The 15441-nt window shown below is 46.0% G+C and overlaps 1 protein-coding gene across 2 annotated transcripts; it reads right to left on the bottom strand.

Annotated features, from left to right (window-relative positions):
- Window positions 1–54: 54 nt before the first annotated feature.
- Window positions 55–15357, bottom strand: Klhl10 (kelch like family member 10). 2 transcript variants are annotated; one of them, XM_027428157.2, is made up of 6 exons: window positions 14935–15357; window positions 14492–14690; window positions 9239–9728; window positions 7741–8358; window positions 664–813; window positions 55–481 (listed from the first exon to the last, which is right to left on the bottom strand). In XM_027428157.2, exons 1-6 carry the CDS (start codon window positions 15014–15016, stop codon window positions 107–109), a joined length of 1914 nt encoding a protein of 637 aa, XP_027283958.1. In that variant the 5' UTR covers window positions 15017–15357; the 3' UTR covers window positions 55–106. The 2 variants fall into 2 exon arrangements, with proteins under 2 accessions (XP_027283958.1, XP_035304179.1); XM_035448288.1 differs by lacking the exon at window positions 14492–14690.
- Between the last annotated feature and the right edge of the window lie 84 nt (window positions 15358–15441).

Below are 15441 nucleotides of genomic sequence, written 5' to 3'. Positions count from 1 at the left end.
TTAAGTTGAACATTTTCCAGTACTCTTACAAGTTTAAACACTGAATTTATTTAAAAAAAGAATTAATTCTTATTGCTTAGACTTTTTATTAGCTAAATGAAGAGGCTCATACAGGTAGGGTACTTGTCGAAGCGGAATACTTTACTTCATCTCGCAGTGCTAATCCTGTGAAGTTGTCCCGTCTAGCTGCATACTCCCCAACATTGGCTAGCCCTGGTACCACGCAGCAGCTCAGAGCACTGCGGTATATGCTCATGTCATGAGCGTCATACCACTCATCGGTCTTTTCATCATAGCACTCAACATTAAAGGTGGTGGTAAAGCCATTAAAGCCACCCACCACAAACAAGAGGTCGTCCACTACCTCGATACCAAAATTGCTACGAGGATTGAACATAGTGGGGATGGTGCGCCAAGTGTTAGCCACTGGACTATAGGCTTCTGCACTCCTCAGTCGATTAGCTCCATCAAAGCCACCTACCTGTGAAGAGCAAAAGAAACAAGGGTGACTGCTGTCCATTGCTTCTCTTCACCAAGGAAGCCCTTGTAGGGAGAGCCAGTGATGCTATGCCTCTTTTCAAATGCTTGCCAATGGTAGGCTAAACCTCTTTGCTATTAGAAAATCTAAGGGTGCCATTTTATCATTGTACAATAGAAACTCACTGCGTATACATGTTCCCCGTAAGCAATTACACCTATTCCACTCCTCCTGCTCCTCATGGGTGCAATGACTGTCCACTGATTGCTCTCAGTGTTGTATACTTCTGCTGTAAACAGGCATTCGTTTCCATTAAACCCACCACATATGTAGACCTGTGTGAAGAGAATTCAGGATTGCTAAATTATACTGGGGAGAGTGAGGTAACCCAAAACCAGAAAAACAAATATAGTATGTACTCACTCATAAGTAGATACCAGACATAAAGCAGAAGATACCCAGCCTACAATCCACAACCCCAGAGAAGCTAGAACCCTCTTCCAGAAACAGATGGAAGCAGATGGAGAAATCCACAACTAACCAATGGGCCAGGCTCCTGGAGTACAATTGAAGTGAAGGAGGAGCAAAAATATGAACAAAGGAGTCAAGACCTTGATGGGGAAACCCACAGAATTATCTAACCCGAGCTAGTGAGAGATCACTGACTCAGGTCTTACAAAGGGGGAACCTGCATAAGACCAAACTAGACTCTCTTAATATAGGTGGCAGTGAGTGACTGGTAAAGTATATGAGGCCACTGGCAGTGGGTCCAAGATCTAACACTAATGCACAAACTGACTTAGTGGAGCCCGTTCTGTATGGAGAGAGATACCTTGCCCAGCCTAGACACAGGGGTGTGGGGGTGGAGAAGTGCCTTGGTCCTGCCTCAACTAGATGATGACTTTAGACTTCCTAGGGGAGGCCTTACTTCCACTGAGGAGCAGATGGGATTGGGGGGAGGACAGTGAGGGGACCGGGAAAGGGAGGGAGGGGGAACTGAGATTGGAATGTAAAAAATAAAATTATACTGAGGAGTAGACCGAAGATACATGTATGGCAGGGAATGCTTTTTAGTTTTGGAGAGCTATCTTCTAAGGATGTGGAGAGCACATAGCAGCTTATCCCAGCCCAGAGCTTAGCCTATGCTGGATGGTCTCCCAAGTTGCAGGCCAGCTGGTAGAAATGAGCAAGGACAACTTGTGTATTATTTTATGTATGGGTATTTTGCCTGCAAGTTAGTCTGCACCATGTATGTGCAATGTCAGTGAGGGCCAGAAGAGGGCGTGGGATCCCCTGGGATTAGAGTTAACGGATGATTATGAGCTGCCATGTGGGCGCTTGTAATTGAATCCAGGTCCTCTGGAAGAGCAGTCAGTGTTCTTAACCACTGAGCCATCTCTCCAACTCCTCTATGTGCTTTTTGGTTTTTCAAGACAGGGTTTCTCTGTAGCTTTGAAACCTGTCCTGGAACTCGTTCTGTAGACCAGGCTGGCCTCAAACTCAGAGATCTGCCTGCCTCTGCCTCCCGAGTGCTGGATTAGAGGTATGCACCACCCCCACCTGGCTCCATGTGCTCTTTAATTTTTACTTTTTTTCCTCTGTCTCTTACTATAGCCCTGGTTGTCCTGGAACTCACCATGTAGACCAGGCAGGCCTCCCTGCCTCAGCCTCCAGAATTAAAAGCCTGTACCACTACACTGGTCTTTCCCTGTCCCCTTATTTTTCCCCAGATCACATTTGTGTGTATGTATTCATACACCTGTGCCATGGCATACCTGTGGAAGTCAGAGGACAACTTGCTGGAGTCAGTTCTCCCCTGTCATCTCTCCTAGATACCAGGGATGGAGGTCAGGTTATCATAGTTGATAGCAAATGCCTTTACCCTCTGGGCCAACTTTTTGGAAGATTTATTTTATTTGCATGTGGATGTTTTGCCTGTATGCCTGTCTATACACCGTAAGTGTGTCATGTCCTCAGAGACCAGAAGAAGGTGTTAGATTTCTTTGAAACTGGAGTTACAGACTTAGCTGCCAGGCAGGTGCTAGAATCTAACTGGAGCCCTCTGGAAGAACAGCAGTTGATCTTAACCACTGAGCCATCCCTCCAGACCCCCAGAGGACATTTTTGGTTTTTGTGTTTTTTTGTTTCGGTTTGGTTTTGGTTTTGGTTTTTTCCCTTGGTTTTTCAAGACAGGGTTTCTCTGTGGCTTTGGAAGCTGTCCTGGAACTCGCTCTTGAACTCACAGAGATCTTCCTGCCTCTGCCTCCTGAGTACTGGGATTAAAAACATGTGCCACCACTACCTGGCCTCAGGGGACATTTTTAATGCCAGTCCATTTAATCTAAATTTACTTTCTCTGTGTGCACACGAATGTGTGTGTGGGTGCCAATACGGATGTCTATGCCTGTGGAGGCCGGAGGATGTGAGGTCCTTAAAAACCATTCTTTTTTTTTTTTTTTTTTTTTTAAGCCAGGCATTGGTGGCGCACGCCTTTAATCCCAGCACTCGGGAGGCAGAGGCAGGCAGATCTCTGTGAGTTCGAGGCCAGCCTGGTCTGCAGAGTGAGTTCCAGGACAGCCTCCAAAGCTACACAGAGAAACCCTGTCTTGAAAAACCAAAAAATAAAATAATAAATAAAAACCATTCTTTTTTGCCGAGCATTGGTGGAGCACGCCTTTAATCCCAGGACTTGGGAGGCAGAGGCAGGCGGATCTCTGTGAGTTGGAGTTCTAGGACAGCCTCCAAAACAATACAGAGAAACCCTGTCTCGGAAAAAAGCAATTCTTTTTTTAAACATGCATATTTGTGTGTGTGTGTGTATACAGGTACATGCACGTGTGCACATGCATACATGAGTGTCTCTGCATTGGCCATGCTGCACATTTGGAGGACAAATGGCAACTTCTTAGCATTGGTTCTCTCCTGACGTTGATTTTGAATTGAACTCAGGTCAGGCTTGGTGGCAACCTCCCTTACATGCTGAGCCATCTGGACCGGACCATCCATCTCTTTATTTTTAACTTATTTATTTCTATTTGTGTGTATTGTGCCCACTTATCTATACGTGCACCATGTGTATGTAGGGGTCAGAAGAGGGCATTAGATCCCCTGGAACTGGAACTACAGGTAGTTGGCGGTTGTGAGCTGCCATGTGTGCTGATAACTGAACCCAGGTCCTCTGCAAGAGCACAAGTGCTCTTAGCGGCTGAACCATCTTTTAGGTCCCCAGCTGCTTTAGTGGGTTGTTTGTTTTGAGACGCAGTTTTCTCACTGCCCTGGAACTTGCTAAGTAGGTTAGGCTATCTGGGCTTAGGACAGAGATCTGTTTGTTTCTGCCTTCCTGGCACTGAGATTACAAGCAAATGGACACATGTGCAGAGGATCTAACTTGGCAAGGCAAACACTTTTCCAGTTAAGCAATCTGCCCACCTACATGGTTTTGTTTTTGTTTGGAGACAGGGTCCTGTTTATCCCAAGCTAGCCTCATACTCACTGTGGAGCTGAGGATGACCTTAAACTTCTAGTTCTCCTGCCCTCACCTCAGGCTTACAGCCATGTGCCACCATACCTGGTGTTACTTGGTACTGGAAATTGAACTCAGGTCTGCAATTTGCTAGGCAACTATCTCTACCCAACTGAGCCACATTCCCCCAGTTTTATGCATTATTCCTTTTGTGGTTTTTTTGTTTTGTTTTGTTTTGGTTTGGTTTGGTTTGGTTTTTCGAGACAGGGTTTCTCTGTGTAGCTTTGGAGCCTATCCTGGCACTTGCTCTGGAGACCAGGCTGGCCTCGAACTCACAGAGATCTGCCTGCCTCTGCCTCCCGAGTGCTGGGATTAAAGGCGTGTGTCACCAACGTCCGGCTGTTTTGTTTTGTTTTGAGACAGGGCTTTGCCTCACTGTGTTAGTAACCCTTACTGGCCTGCAACTCACTATGGAAACCAGTGTGACCTTGAACTCACAGAAATTTGCCTGCCTCAGCCTTTAAAGAGCTGGGTTTAGGGTGTGCACTACCATACCCAGCCATGCATTTTGTTTGGTTGTTTTGGGTTTGTTTTTGTTGTTTGGATTTTTTTTCTGTTTCTTTCTGTTTTCCGAGACAGGGTTTCTCTCTGTAACAGTCTTGGCTGTCCTGGAACTTGCTGTGTAGGTCAGGCTGGGCTCGAACTCACAGAGATCCTCTGCTTCTGCCTCCTGAGTTTTTTGAAGAAGGGTCTCACTTTGTAGCCCAGCCAGTAGGTCCTGAAGCTCTGTAGACCAAGTTGGCCTCAAGCTCACAGAAATCTGTCTGCCTCTGTCTCCTGAGTGCTAGGATTAAAGGTTTGTGCCACCATGCCTAGCACATTGTTTTCTAATAAGCAAAAATTATAAATTTGTAAATAGCCACTTAATAACTTGAGAAAAAGAGCACAGTCAGTCCTGTGCACCTCAGGTTCCACACATCCATGCATTAAAACTGGGACTGCAAATATTGGGGAGAGGGCTACGGTGAGATGGCTCAGTGGGTAAATAGCACTTGTCACTGAGGCTGACAACCTAAATGCAATCCCCAGGCCCCACATAGTGGAAAGTTGTCCTCTGCCCTCCATACCTGCGCTGTGTCACATGTATGCTCTCACACACAAACAATTAAAAATATTGGGGAGGGCTGGTTCAATGGGTAAAGGAGCCTGCTATATGTAATGGGAGGGAAAAACTGACTTCTGCAATTTGTCCTCTGATCTCCACATGTACACCACAGAATGGAGTTACATACTACACACTAAATAAAAATGTAGTTTAAAAGAGCCAGGCAGCGGTGATGGCGCACGCCTTTAATCCCAGCACTGGGGAGGCAGAGGCAGAGGCAGAGGCAGGTGGAGCTCTTGAGTTCAAGGTCAGCCTGGTCTATGGTAGAGTAAGTTCTGGGACAGCCAGGGCTACACAGAAAATGTGTAAAAGAAAGAAAGAGTACACATTGCCCTTGCAGATTTCCAGCATCCACTCGCAACTCCATCTCCAGGGGATTGATGCCTCCGGCCTGTGGGCACCTGCGTTCATAGGCGCATATCTCACATGGACACACATAATTTTTTAAACTTTTAAAAAATAGTTTGTTTGTGTGTGTGTGTGTGTGTGTGTGTGTGTGTGTGTGTGTGTGTGTGAGAGAGAGAGAGAGAGAGAGAGAGAGAGAGCCAGCCAGCCAGCCAGCCAGCCAGCCAGCCAGCCAGCCAGCCAGCCAGCCCTCGGAAGCCAGAGGAAGATGTTAGATCCCCTGGAGCTGGAATTAAAAGAAGTTTAGGCTGCCAGTTTCACGTGGGTGCTGGGAACTGAGCTTGGGTCCTCTACAAGAGCAACAAGTAATCTTAACCATTGAACCAACTCTTCAGTGCCCTATTCCCTCCCCACCCCCCAAAAAACTTAAGAAAATGTTACGGGAATGGGGGTTACGGGGAGATGGGGGAATGGGGGGATGAGGGTTGGTACACGCCTTTAATCCCAGCACTTGGGAGGCAGAGGCAGGCGGATCTCTATGAGTTTGAGGCCAGCCTGGTCTACAAAGTGAGTTCCAGAACAGCCAGGGCTACACAGGGAAACCCTGTCTCAGGAAAAGGAAACAAAACAAAACAAGCAAAAAAACCACAACCAAACAAAAAGAGAAAATACTAGGAAGGGAAGTTGTGTCTAAGATGGGCATAATGGCTCACACCTGTAGTTACAAGCCAGGGGCTCACTGAAGCTTCAAGGCTAGCTTTGGCTACAGAGTGAGACCTGTTCTCAAGAAAAAAAAAAAAAAAAAAATGTTGGTCAAGGTGGTGCCTGCCTTTAATCCCAGCACTCTCAGGAGGTAGAGACCAGAGGATCTTTGTGAATTCCAGGCTGTTCAGGAGTACATAGAACCATCTCATAAATAAATAAATGGAGGCTGGAGAAATAGCAGTTTATCACACTTAATACTTTTTTTTTTTTTTTGACTGTTCTGGAACTCACAGTGTGGATGAGGCTGGCCTCAAACGCAGAGGTCCACCTGCCTCTGTCTCTAGTGCTGGGATTAGAGGTGTGCAGCACCATGACCAAGCTACACTTGCCACTCTTGCAGAGAACCCAGAGCTCAACTCCCAGCACCCAAATGGTGACTCACAACTATCCACAACTCTAATTCCAGGGGACTGCCTCTTCTGATCTCCCTGAGCACCAGACATGCATATGCTGCGTCTACATACATGCAGGCAAAACATTCATATACATAATTTTTATATCTAATAAAATAAAATTGGCTAATGAGATATGGTATACTGAGCAATGTCACTTGCCACCAAACCTGAAGACCTGAGTTTGATTCCTGGGCCCCACTTGTTAGAAGGAGAGAATCTACTTGTGTAAGTTGTCCTCTGACCCCCATATATGCTCATGTCATGCCCCAAAAAAGTTTAATTAAAAAATTTAAATATATGTACTGAAAAAAATAGATTTTTCTCAGTTATCTAAAAAAATACAGTATAACAATTTACATAGCATTTACATAATGCCAAGTATAAGTAATCTGGAGATGATTGAAGCATATGGCAAAAGGTTGAGGCATTAAGCTGGCCTGGCCCTGTTACCTGGCAGAATCCACTCAGCCAGTACCCTGGTCAGCCCAGGGTTCTCTGAGAACTAGTCTGCACGCAGGTGTAAAGGACCCCTTTAAAAGACAGACCCCTGATCTCTCTCTCTCTCTCTCTCTCTCTCTCTCTCTCTCTCTCTCTCTCTCTCTCTCTCATCTATCCCTCTCTCTCTCTCATCTATCCCTCTCTACTCTCCTGCCCTGTAATAAACTGGTTAATCTTCTATCTATAATTCGTGTTCCATGGAGCCGGTTTCATCTCGGGGTTACTTTTCTAATTTTTAAACTTTTACAAAGTAACAACATAGGGGAGGAAGTTATACAACAGTTTTCTTTGTTTGAGACAGTCTTCCTGTGTAGCCACCATTTGCCTTGAACTCTGTGTAGCCCAGTCTGGCCTTAAACTCATAGCAATCTTCCTGTCTTAGCCTCCCGAGTGCTAGGTTTATGGGTGTGTGCCCCCACATACAACTGTGCGTAGGCTATACACAAGCACCATACCATGTTATCTGAGACTCGAGCATCTGGATGCGGCTGTGTACACTGGACCGTCATCCAATCTTCAGTGGGTACTGAAAGACAACTGTACTGCCACGTAAGTATTGCCATTTTGTCTTCCAGCCTCATCCCCCAAGGAAGAACAGTATCCATTGTCCCATTTCACCCTGGTTCTTTACCTTCCCATAGAGTGTTGTGGCGCTTGCATCACTCCGCTGCTCATGCATGGGGGCAATGAGTGTCCATTGATTGGTCTCTGGCTCATATCGTTCTGCAGTGTTGAGACGCACATAGCCATCAAACCCTCCCATGGCATAGATGAAATTGCTGAGGACTGTCACGCTGACATAGCAACGTCTAGAGTGCATAGGGGCCACTTGGTGCCAGGTTTTCTTCACAGGGTCAAAGCGCTTAACACTATTGAAGTAGTCTACACTATCAAACCCCCCGATGATATAAACATAGCCTTTCAAGTAGGCTGCCCCATGGTAGGCTCGTGGACTCTCTTCCTCACAAGTGACATTCACCCATCTGTCTGCCCGAGCATCGTATGCCTCAATGGCATTGGTGGGGCTTCCGCCACTCCAGCCACCAATAGCAAATAGAATGGCATAGGGCAGACGGGGCCTGGTGAGTGGGTTGGTGAAGTCAGAATTGGAGGGTCCGTTCATGTTCAGGTCATACATGGCCTTTAGGGCATTAATGATGACAGGCTTACATTCCTCACTGTCTTTGACATAGTCATTCATCTTAACATTATTCATGAAGTACTCAGCATGCATTAGGGCCAGGCGAACCTAAGAAGGAAATACAGAAATTTATTCAGATGAGGCAAGGGTGTCTGCAAGTCCCATCTCTTTAAGCCCTGCTTTCTGAAAGAGCAGCAAGTGCTCTTAACCTCTGAGCCATATTTCCAGCCCCTTTATTTGCTTTAAAAAAAAAAAAAAAAAACGTGAAACTCATAGATGTATTTGTCTTGAGGAGGTGCTATGAAGGAATGAGCTAGTCAGAAGGCACCTGAGGGTAGCGGCTGCACATTCCTTGGTCACTGGGCAGAGCTTTTAGACCAAAAGAAGTTGCATAATTGTCCAGAAATTCAATAGGGCTCCGTATGTAAAATGCCACTAACTAGGATCAAGTGACTTCAATTGTGTGCCACTCTTGTGACTTAGTTCCTGCGATAGCTTGTATCTTGGTGTGGGGACCATAGTAAATGGAAAGAGGGTGAGAGACCTTCTAGAATTCTGTGGAATCCCCTGCTGCTCCCCCCAATACCAAGAGGGAATTTTGGCTAAAGAACTAGCAACATCAAGAGTAGAGAAAATCGGGGCTGGAGAGATGGCTCAGAGGTTAAGAGCACTGACTGCTCTTCCAGAGGTCCTGAGTTCAATTCCCAGCAACCACATGGTGGCTCACAACCATCTGTTATGAGATCTGGTGCCCTCTTCTGGTGTGCAGATATACATGGAAGCAGAATGTTGTATACATAATAAATAAATAAATTCTTAAAAAAAAAAAAAAGAGTAGAGAAAATCGCAAACTTCGGAGAGAAGCAGGAGACGCCTCTCACTAAGTGTTGACACAGCCCTGGAATCTGTGGCCCTTAGGGACGGTCCCTCCGGGTAAATGAATCAAACATGAGCAATTTAGCGTTTGCAAAGAATAACTAAACTTGACCTTAGGAAGCAAAACTGAAATATGTTGCTTCCTATTTTGGGGGTCGTGAGAAATCCACTTTAAAATGGCCTCAAATACAGCGTCTTCCTGCTTCACGTTGAGTTCATCTTTCTCGATGATGTCCTTAAGCTCAGTGACTGAGAGCTCCAGAAACTCTGCAGAGACTTTCACCATCTCCTCGAAGTTGTGCAGGATGAACATGTAGGCCTTCTGCCTCAGCTCAGGGCAGTAGTAGTAGTCCGTGAACTTGCAGATGCCGATACAGTTATCCAGACACAGCTCCGACTTGAGGAACTCACAGCAACCCCTAACAATCCCCATGATGTTAAATTGGTCAGCAGCAGCCAGCAGCTTCTCCACGTTGTCAGGGGTGATTGGCACGGTCCGTGTGTATGCGTACTCAATAATTAGCTTCATCATGTCGGGGGAAATGCCAGGAATGTTGTAAACCTTCTTCTCAGTGTTGTTCCAGCCACTTGTAAACAAAGCTCTGGGGAACAAAACAAAAATGAGAGAAGTTAGCAGCACAGAAACTTTCCCCTCCTGGTGACTACCCCCACCTTTGGCCCCTTTGCTTTCTGAGAGCTTGGACACACTCTTAAGTGTTGCCTGGTGACTATGTTGGAAATAGACTGGCCTGAGGGAGTGCAGTGGAGAATGGTTTTATACAGTGGGTGTGAAAAGTGTCTTTCCAGGAACCTCCTGTGGTCACTCTTGTCTTTACCCTCTATTTTCAAGGTGTGTGTGTGTGTGTGTGTGTGTGTGTGTGTGTGTGTGTGTGTAGGTACACTAGCCTGTGCTTGCACATATCAAGGCCATAGATCAACGTTGACTGTCTTTGTTATGTATGTATGTATGTTTTTTGTTTTTGTTTTGACTAGACTAGCTAGCCAGCAAGCCCCAGGACCAACCTGTGTCTTCCTCCCAGCACTGGAATTACAAATAATGTGCCACTCTGCTTGTCTTTCATATGGTTTCTGGGGATCTGAACTCAGGTCTCCCTTCTTGGGCAGCAAGCGCTTAGTCATTTCTCTAGCCCACCTCCTTTTTTTCTTTTATACTTTCTGGATGGAGAAATTGAGCTCTTGGTATTCAACTCCCAACACCCACATGGTGGCTCCTAACCGTATTTAACTCCAATTCCAGGGAATGTAATGCCTTTGATTTCTGCAGGCCCCAGGTGTGCACATGGTGCACGCACACACACACACACACACACACACACACACACACACACACACACACACACAAGACAAAGCATTCATATGCATAAAATAAAAAATAATAATAATAAAAAGACCTGGGTCCCAGAGTTTTTAGAGAGATGACCCAGTGGCGAATACTTGTTGCTCTTGCCGGGGACCTGGTTTTGAGTCCCAGCACCTACGTGGTGGCTCACAACCATTCTAACTTCAGTTCCAGGCAATCTGTAGCCTTCGCCTGGCCTCCACGGGCACCATGCACACAAATGGTATATAGGCCTATGAGCAGACAAAATATTCCTACATCCAAAATTAAATCTAAATCTGCCATAACCCGGTGCCTACCAAATCTCCCATGTGTAGACAACCTAGCTCAGCCCCAGAGCGATCCTTACAAAGAGCTTATGTCACCCTTGCACTCAAAACCTTCCCCTGGTGTTATACATACCAGGTCTTTACTAAGAACTACAAAAGCAGGTGAGCTCTGGGTATCTCCCGCCTTCCCTGTCCTGAGGGCTCCTTAGCTATTCTTTGTGCACTGGAAGTAATTCGGCCTCCTTTTGTCGTTCCTTTCCCCAAGACTTCTGCATTCCATGTCTAAATACCCTTGATATTCAAGTGTCGCCTTGTCAGCAAAGTCTTCTCTGACAAGGCTTCGAACTCACAGAGATTTGCCTGACTCTGCCTCCCCAGTGCTGGGATTAAAGGCGTGTGCCACCAACACCCGGCAACAATCTTTTTCTTAATTAAATATATTTATATGATTGTGTGTGTGTGTGTGTGTGTGTGTGTGTGTGTGTGTGTGCGCGCGCACACACACACGCACACGCGCGAGCACATGAACGTGGCATGGGTGTGCATGAGTGTGTGTGTGGAGGTCAGAGGACAACTTGTGGGAGTTGATGCTCTCTTTCCACCATGTAGATCCCACAGATTGAACCTACGTCCTCATGTTTAACAGCAAGCACCTTCACTAGTGAATCATCTTGCTGGCCCCTGACAGCCCTATACATATATGTTTTTAAGATTAAAAAAAAAAAGATTTATGTTTATTAAATGTGGAATCCCAGAACTCTGGAGACAGAGACAGGGAGATTTCCAAATTAAGGCCACCCAGGACTACATAGTGAGTTCCAGGATAGCCAGGGTTACATAGAAACTCTGTCTCAAAAAACAAAAACAAAACACAAAAAAGTAAGAAAGAGCAAAGCCTCATGAGAACAGGAATGTTCATCTCTCTTATTTTCTTTCTAATACCCAGAATACCACCAGTCAGGAAATAAGCAATAAATGAACACAGCTATGTGTTAGGTTCTCCATGTAACTAGGTACATTTCTGGTATTGAATAAAAGAGAATTTTCTTTCTCAGAAGCTTAAGGACCAGTGGGCTTAGGCATGAAATTCTTCCTCAGGACCCCGGCTTGCCAACCTACAGCTTCTGCCAAATGCAGCTCATAGCCGGTCTACCTCTTGCTTTTGTACTGCCCCCAGATAACAAGGTTTTTCTTTACATTGCTGAATGATGGAGTGGGCAGAGTGTCAAAAGAACATTTTGTGGCACTTTAAAACTGCATTCAAAGCTGGGCGTTGGTGGCGCATGCCTTTAATCCCAGCACTCGGGAGGCAGAGGCAGGCGGATCTCTGTGAGTTCGAGGCCAGCCTGGTCTCCAGAGTGAGTGCCAGCATAGGCTCCAAAGCTACACAGAGAAACCCTGTCTCGAAAAACCAAAAAAAAAAAAAAAAAACCAAACCTGCATTCAAATTTCAGTGTCAACAAATTATTTGTATTAGTCCTGTCTGTGGCTATTCATTTTTTTTTAAGGTAAGCTCTGGAACTTATATAGCTCTGGAACTCCCTGTGTAGACCAGGATGGCCTAGAACTCACAGAGATCTGCCTGCCTTTGCCTCCCAAGTGCCAGGATTAAAGATGGACATCAACATGTCTGGCCCTGTTTGGCTCTTCTTGCCATTAAGGCAGGTTGGACAGTTGCAAGAGAGTATATGGCCTTTGGAGCTTAAGGTATTTTACTGTCTTGGGGCTGGAGAGATAGTTCTCTTTTCCAGAGAACTGGGGTTCAAGTCTAAGCACCTACATGGTAGCTGACAACAGTCTGTAACTCCAGTCCCTATTGGATCCAATGCCCCCTTTCAGACATTCATGCATGTGATAAAGACAGACAGACATGCAGGCAAAATATCCGTAAATAAAATAAATGAACAAATGCAATTTTTTTTAAAAAGATATCTACAAAAGATATCTACTATCTTATTTTTTGTTTTTTTTTTTGTTTTTTTTTTTTCAAGACAAGGTTTTTCTTTGGCTTTTGGAGGCTGTCCTGGAAATAGCTCTTGTAGACCAGGCTGGTCTCCAACTCACAGAGATCCGCCTGCCTCTGCCTCCTGAGTGCTGGAATTAAAGGCGTGCACCACCAATGCCCGCCTGTTTTGTTTTGTTCTTAAAGATAAATTCTCACTCTATCCCAGGCTGGCCTTGAACTACTAATCCCCAGCCTCTCCAGTGCTGGGATTACAGGCGTGAACCAATGTGCCTGGTTTATGGTCTTTTTGTAGCTTCTGTTCTAGAGTGGAGAATCAGGCATGTCCACCCCTTTAACATTGCAATGCCACATTGTCACCTACAAAGCTTATACTTGAGAATAGCTCAAACCAGTTACAGACAAACCAACCAACCCACCAAAGTCATAGGGCTGGAGAAATGGTTCTTGGTTAAGTGCTCACACTGCTCTTAGGAGGACTTGAGTTCAGTTCCCAGCATCTATGTCAGCAATTGACTCTACCTGCATTTCCAATGTATATATACCCACACACACACAGGCATGCAAGGCTTGCATGTATGCATAAAGTCTTTTTTGTTGTTGCTTTTTTATTTGTTTGTTTTGGTTTATCAAGCCAGGGTTTCTTTGTGTGGCTGTCCTAGAGTTAGTTCTGTAGACCAATCTGGCCTCAAACTCACAAAGATCTACCTGTCTCTACCTCTGGAATGCTTCGATCAAAGGTATGCACCACCACCACCCGGCTAAATCTTTTTTTTTTTTTTTTTTAAGTGTCCAAGTTTTAAAGTTTTTGACCTGGCAGAATGAGACCTGCAGGCCATGTAGTGGCCCCTCAACTGAATAGTTTTTTGGGGGAACAGGGGGATAAGGGTTAGGGTTTTGTTAATCAGGCAACTGAGACAGTTGTAACTGAGACAGAATCTTGTATGCAGCTCAGGCTGGCCTAGAATTTACATAACCAGGTTGAACCTGAACTCATCTTGGTGCCTTGGCTTCCTGAGAGCCGACGTTACAGATATGTGGCACATTGCCTGGCTCTCATCCATTGTGCTTTTCCCCTAGTCTTTAGTTGCCACTGTTGTTTTGAGACACTTTCACTAAATTTTCTAGGCAGGCTTTGAACTGCCTATTGTCGTTATTGGTAGTGGTGTCCGTTTAAGTACTGGGGCTTGAACCCAGGGCCTGGTGCATGCTGTTGCACAAGCCTTCTACCATTGAACTATATCCCCAGCTCCAAGGCCTTGAACTCTTGATCCTTTTGCCTCAGTCTCTGAGTAAATGAGATTATAGACCTGTACCACCGAACTGGGCTTGAATAAGAGCTTTTAGCAAAAGACGAACATACAAACATATTTTTCATGTTTCCATCAGGACCGAATACTCTGACTTTTTCAGCTTATAAACAAAAGAACCCATGCAAGGCCAAGAGGGGCACCAGAAGCAGGAATATCATCTAGGTTACCTCCAAAATTCACAGGTGTCCAACTAGAAGTTTGTTGAGGTGAGAATCAAAGAGAAAGCCCCTGACCTGTCAGATGTTGATTGAAGACCAGTTTAAAACACATCAGGAAACAGAGAGAGGCCCTGGCTCTGGCTGTGGACTGTTCCGAAGGCAGCACAGCCAGGCCACAAGGAGCCCAGAGCTTCAGTGTCCCTACATTTAAGATGGTAAATGGGAAACTGAAACACAGATGAAAGAGCCTCAAGAGGAGCCCTGTCTCCCCCTGGGCTTTGCTGGGGCCCCTTTAGCTGTACCTAAAGTAGGAGCTGCAGCTACAGAGGATGTTCTTGTGGGCATTGAACTCGAAGCCATTGACTTTGATGACCACGTCACAGAGCTTGCCCTCAAGTCGGAGCTCGTTGAAGATCTCACAGGTCATCGCACTCATCTTCCTCTCCATGTGAGGCTGGTGGAACCGGGTGGAGGCCGCCGTGTTCTCCATCTCCATGGCACCTTGGGACCAGGGGAGAGAGGCTGCTCTCCTGGGGTGTTGGGGAGGGTTCTGGGGGGCCCCTTTAGCCAGCTGTCGCTCCTTTTCCCTACTACATCTTTCATATAGGGACCATCAGGCAGCCCAAGTTCCAGAATCCTGGGCAGTGAGATCACTCAGGATTGTGCTCTCAGGTTCTGGAATCCCTCCTACCCCTTCTTCTTCCACCCCCTCCCCCCTAGGACATACAGATAAACTACCCCTCACCTCCTTCCTTGCCCTCAGACTTAGGGCAGAGCTGTGGCCACCAACACAACTGAGCCTTTATTGAGTCTACTTCCTGTTGCATTCTCAGGTTGAATCCACAATCCTGCAGCACCCTTCCACAGCTCCCACTGGGCTCCTCATGTGTGCAGAGCCAGAAGCAAAGCTGATTAAATGTTAGGCTGGACAGGGCCTTCTAGACCATGAGATGTTTTAATTTGCTTAGTGACGATGAGGGGTCCAGTTAGAAAAGAGTCTCCTGGGTGCATCCCCAGTCCAAATTGCATAGGGACACCTGGTGGATTTTTGTTTTTGTTGTTGTTTGCAATGCTGGGGATGAACCCAGGGCCTCATACATACAGGCAAGCACTCCTCCACTGAGCTATGACCTGAATCCTGGGAAGGACCGTTCTCGCCAAAGGGTTCCAGAAAGAGTGACAGGAGCTCATACACAGCAAAGCCTCATGACAGTCCATACACAGGACCCCAGAGTCTTGGGGTCCTTTTCTC

Source organism: Cricetulus griseus, chromosome 7 (genome assembly GCF_003668045.3).
Source record: "Cricetulus griseus strain 17A/GY chromosome 7, alternate assembly CriGri-PICRH-1.0, whole genome shotgun sequence".
Lineage (NCBI taxonomy): Eukaryota > Metazoa > Chordata > Mammalia > Rodentia > Cricetidae > Cricetulus > Cricetulus griseus.
The sequence above is the reverse complement of the archived record's forward strand: the minus strand, read 5'-3'. Positions and strand labels throughout refer to the sequence as shown.